At 40.1% G+C, this 5561-nt stretch overlaps 1 protein-coding gene across 3 annotated transcripts in view; it reads left to right on the plus strand.

Annotated features, from left to right (window-relative positions):
* LOC140354622 (synaptopodin) overlaps positions 1-3408 on the plus strand; it is a 21212-nt gene extending 17804 nt beyond the window's left edge. For all 3 annotated transcript variants that reach the window (XM_072439736.1, XM_072439737.1, XM_072439738.1), the window contains one exon: positions 1111-3408. In XM_072439736.1, coding sequence (XP_072295837.1) covers positions 1111-2289 — 1179 coding nt within the window. In that variant the 3' untranslated portion in view covers positions 2290-3408. The remainder of the gene's footprint in view (positions 1-1110) is intronic.
* Positions 3409-5561: the final 2153 nt, after the last annotated feature.

Here is a 5561-nt window from a genome sequence, read left to right on the forward strand (position 1 = left end):
ACTGGTATGGAAGCTGCAGCAAGAGACATTGAGCTCCTACTTTAGAATTCACTTTGTTTTCTTCTGAAATCTACTTCAACTTCAATAGTAACACTTCATCTGTGCAAGCTAACATGCGTTATACTAGTGATATTTACTGAATCAATCTCTTAGACAACATCTCTTTCAGACTATACTGTTTCCTTTTTGTCCAACCCCCTTGCTTAAATCTTTCATTTTCTGATTAAATCTTCATGTCAACTCACTCTTTGGCCTCCTTTCTGTATTCACTGACTTTTAGTGACTACCCGTGTTGTTCTTGTCTCCATATTATTTTCTATCTGGCTTGCTTTTCTGACCCTTACATGCACACATCAATTTTACCAGATCATTTTATGAACACAGCATGTGACATTTAAAGGTAATAAAACAAACTCTGCACAGCCATGGCACAGCTTAATTTGCTATTATTGATAATTACTGCGTCGCTCATGTTACAGACCAGGGCTCAGTCTGGCTTGCAGTAAAGGGATTTTTACCTCATGAGCTGATATTGCTGAAGTCTGTTGTTACGTTAGTCTGTTTATTAGCATGTGTATGAGGTGGACAGCAGCCAGCGCCTCGGCCATGTAACATTATACGCATGTAAAGGTTAATCACCTCAGGACAGATAGATAACAGTAACAAGAGACAGACATGGGTCATTAGTGTGCTGCACCAGGGTTTCTGAAGAAACTCACACTATGCCCAAGCTCCCTCTTTGCTTACATATAGTTTTACTGACTATAAATATACTAGGCAGCATCTTTAAGGTCATTTAAGGTGAACAATATAAGGTCCTTATTTTATTTTTTGAATGTAATCATTATAATTTGTGTCACAATCTACTTTATGGTATCTAAAGCAAAATCATTGCAAACTACAGGGGGCAGACCAAACAGCAGAATCAAACCATTAAAATATATCTTATAGTACCTTTAACTCAACATGCAGTCTAACCTACAATAATAACCTACAATATTAACCTAACATACATCTTTCTACAGCAATATTAATAGCTGGTACATTTGTTATTTCCATTTATTGTATTTGTTTACTTTGTTTAAAATCTATTATTTCATCTTCTTGCAGACACCGAAAGACTCTCCTCTGAATGTCACATCAAAAGAGTCTTCAACACCCCCTGCAGTTCCCAGCCTGACTCGGCGCTTCAGCAGTCCTGCGGATCCTTCTACAGTGGTCTGGGGTCCAGCCCGGCCCTCCGTCATCTCCCCTATGTCCACCCCCCGAGGCAGCAGGTGCCAGTCTCCTTTGGAGATTCACAGTGTCAGTGTCCAGTACAGATCAGCCCAAACCCCCACAGGCCCATCTCCCTGGGGGTCCAGATGTCAATCCCCATCAAATCAAACACAAGGTCCTATCAGTCCCACCTTCAGACCAACTCAAAAGCCCACATCTCCTCATCCTTCCCCCTGGGGGTCAAGGTCCCAGTCTCCCATGATGACCCAAATACAAACATCCACGAGCAACTCTGCTTTCACATCAAGACCTTCACAAACAGCCTCATCCCCGGTGTCCCCTCCATGGGCCAGCAGGTGCAAGTCTCCAGTGGGAAGCAACGCTTCTCCAGCCGCCCTCTCAGTTTTGAAAGCAGCTCACACCTCTCCTGTGTCTCCTCCCTGTGGGTCGAGGAGCCAGTCTCCTATGGTAAACCACACAGTGTCCACATACAGGCCTTCCAACAATATAGCTACTTCCCCCTTCTCTCCTTGGGGCTCCCGGTGCCAGTCTCCAGCCCTCTCCCAGAGCAGCCAGTCCTTCCCCACCAGACCTCTGCACAGATCTGCTGCGTCCTCCCCGGTGCCCATGCCTAAAGACAGCCGCTGCATGTCCCCCACTGGTGCCAACATGGACTCCAAGGCCAACCACCGCCTCCTGGCAAAGAACATCATCAACGCAGCTAAGCGGAAGAACAGTGTTTCTCCAGGGGCCCTCAGTGGCCATAGCTTCCCTATCTCCTCTGTGGGCACATCCAATCACAGCTTTGACTCTCACAAACCTCCCATGAACCCCTTCCACAGCCGCTCCCTGGGAGCACAGTCACCCAGCTTCACCAGTCCCCCTCCCACCCCCACACAGGTGTGCTCCCCAGTGCGTCTGTACAATACGCGCTCGCTCACTGACTCGGACGCCTCAGTGGAGTCTGAGGACTCTGGCCTGCGCTCGCCGGGCCTCTACTACAACTCACTGCCCAGGGGCTGGGGGGGCAGCCTGAGGGTGAAGAGGTCCACAGTGTCCACTGACCTGTGAGGGACCTCTGCATAAACTCTGAACTCTACTTTCATCCAAACACTAATGACAAGAACAAGCTTATTCTGTAATGATCCTGTGGCTTGTAGGCGTAAACCAAAGTCATTCAAATCACTTTTTTGTCATACTTTCACAACAAAGCTGCTTCAACAGACCCACTGTGCATATAAAAATATTAAACAATTTGTTTTAACCTACACGACCAATGACTATTATTTGAACACACATTTGAATTAATCAATGCTGGGATGCATTATGCTAAGGACACTGTAAATACTCATAGGACTGTAATCAACACTATCCCTTCATTTAACAAAACCCTTTTCAATTAGAAAAACATTGCCATATAAGGATTTCTGTGCAATAATCATCACATTCAGTGTGTGCTTCATTTGTGGTCAATGTAAGACTTATGGGCTGATGGTGGGATAAATGTCTGTTTTTTGCATCGTTCAATGATAGCTCATTGTTAATCATCACTTTTAAGTATTTTAAAGGAACAAGTAATACTTGTAAAAAAGGCGTATTGATTGTAATGTTGACATTGGACAGTGAAGTTGTACTGTATGTGTTTTGTACTGGTAAGTTTGTCAATCTGAGAGGTTTGTACTAGTTTAAAAGCATGTTTATATTTCGAGGAACAGACGATACTAACTGTAATGGTGTGAGAGAATCAAGGCTTCAGTGAATGTTGAGAGATGTGAATATTATGTTGTTTTGCAGAAAGACTCAAAAGAGTGATATGTACTGTATTCAAAATACAGACTTCACTGTCTTGTCTTTTACAGTTTGCACATTTGTTTGTGCCATAACCTGGCTTTTTTCCTATTAAATGTCATCTTTTTTGTGTGTATATGATTGGATGTACTTTGAACAGTAAATTGATTTATTTTACATATGTAGACACACATATTTCCCAGTGTGTGGTGAGTGACAGGCACACCAGCTGCTGTCCTGTTCCTTCAGGATAAACCTATCAGTCTCATAGATTAGTTACGTCCCGGGTTACCACTGCACAAAGTGCTGTGAAAGAACCCTGCCTGTGTTCCGTGTGCATTAAAAATCATATTTAATTTTTGTATTGTTTGCAAATAAAAACAGTTATCACACAAATACAAATGTGTGTTTGTTTGTTCTCAATGTACGTCTCGTTGCACATGTGATACTTAAGTAAAATCTAGCAAATAGGCCTTGTGGTACTTCTATATAAACACACCTTTGTTTTGTAGGTTTCATTTCAGTGATGAAGCAAACATGGACATATATTTTGTGTCACACATAGTTTGGAGTGCGTTTGCAAGCACATTTTCTAAACAGGGGCACCTCAGGGTAGTACTTTTAACACAGACTGCCATCTGTAGGACTTTATACAGAATGTCTATTTTGCATTTTTAATCAAGAGCAAATATATTTGGTGATTTACTAATATGGTGGAATAGATAAGCTTTTAAAACACGACTCTTTTGGTTACATGTTTAGTTCTTTTTAGTTTGTGGCTTAATTAGTCAAATTTTAGACCCGGTCTAATTTCAGTTTTGGACCCTAGTTTAGACTTGATTTAGTCTCTTGTTTTAGTGATTCTTTAAAATATATATAAGTAAATGAAAAATAAGAAAAACGTCACAACAACAACAAAAATCAGCTCGGACCCCTCCCATCCTGCACATCACACAGGCAGATCTAATGCCCTCAGGGAGGCGCTACAGATCTCTGCCAGCCAAGTCTGAAATATTCCCAAACTGTTTCATCCCCTTTGACATAACAACAGGTAGGCCTATTTTTCCTGTTGTATGCATTTGTGTGTCTAAAATGGGTGTTTGTGTTAACATAGTTCTTGTGAGCTTCCTATTCAAATGTGGTAACAAAACAAACACAAAATGTAATTCTGAAAGCCAATGTTCAGAGTAAATGGTATTTCTTTTGTGAAATTTGAGAACCACAGCTATAAGCTAAATCATTAAAAATACAGGCACAATATATAATGGTAGAATGATGTGACAGGTCGCATACAGTAAATAGTATTGGGCTCTCAGCGTAAGACTCGAGACAATTGATCTGTGTCTTTGATGTATATTGACTAAATCTGCACTATAGAGATGGTGGTTACCTTGTCAATCACAATAAGGTGATGAAATTACACACAGGAGTATGCGACTTTTGAGAAGATGAAGGCAACCTTTGGTAACCCTGTTATACAACTTTATGAGAACAAAATCACAGGACATTCATACCAAAGAGAGATATTATTATCAAGACTTTAGTTTGGCATTCAAAGACATGTATTAAATCATTTTTGTGAGTTGCAGCTATGTAAATTGTAAAAAAAACAATCTTTTATTACGAGTAAGCTTAATTAAAGTAGAGGCTACTACATTGACTGCCAAAGCAATCAATCTGCGTCTGGTTTCTCTGACCACTTCCAATCATTCACACTTTCAAGGTAAAGTGCCTTGCTGTCCATTCTACTAGAGCTGCTACAACTAATCAGATCAATTAACTAATTGATTACTGAAATAACTGCGATCTATATGTACATGCCATGTGTTTTATGAGGTGAGGAAATGTACTTGATCGTTTTTCAAGTTATCTTATCTTATCTGAAGTTACCATGTGTGCTAAATGTGCATAGAGATACGTTAGCTAAAACATTGAAAAAAGTCAACAAAAAAGCCATTACAGAGTCACTACTGGTAAATGCATGTAATCTATTATGTTAGAATATTTTTTAATCAATGCCAAGTTTAGTAATTCCCATCTTAAAGCATCTTAAAAGTGTGTGTTTTGTTCATTTTGATTTGAGGATTGGTCAGATAAGTAACTTCTAATATACCAATGAGCATTTGATTCTACTATTTATCTATTTATTTAAGTGTTATTATTTTAATACTATAATACATTTAGATAAAGTCTACTGGGATTATCTGGCTTTTGGTAATTGTGTAGGTGGCTTCAAGTATTTACAATATTATCCTTCTCTTGATATTTTTCTATAGCAATATATTGCACTAACAAAATGTGTTATTGTGATTCTTGTAGCCTAGGATGGGGTAAACATTTGTATGAGCTTACAATGCACCCTTATGCACTCCAGGTATTAATTAGCCTATGCCAGAATGGGCTAACGTTATTTCTATTACTGATACAGATTATTCCTATGACGTAAAGTTTGTTGTCATTGAAGAAGAATACAGCATACGTCAAAGCAGCACATCAAAGTGAAACGCCAGAACTCAACACCAGAAGCCGCTGTTGAGGCGACCGGGACCAGCCTC

The sequence above is a fragment of the Eucyclogobius newberryi genome, unplaced genomic scaffold, assembly GCF_026437365.1.
Source record: "Eucyclogobius newberryi isolate DKJ021-1_F unplaced genomic scaffold, fEucNew1.0.hap1 SCAF_11, whole genome shotgun sequence".
Taxonomy (NCBI): domain Eukaryota; kingdom Metazoa; phylum Chordata; class Actinopteri; order Gobiiformes; family Gobiidae; genus Eucyclogobius; species Eucyclogobius newberryi.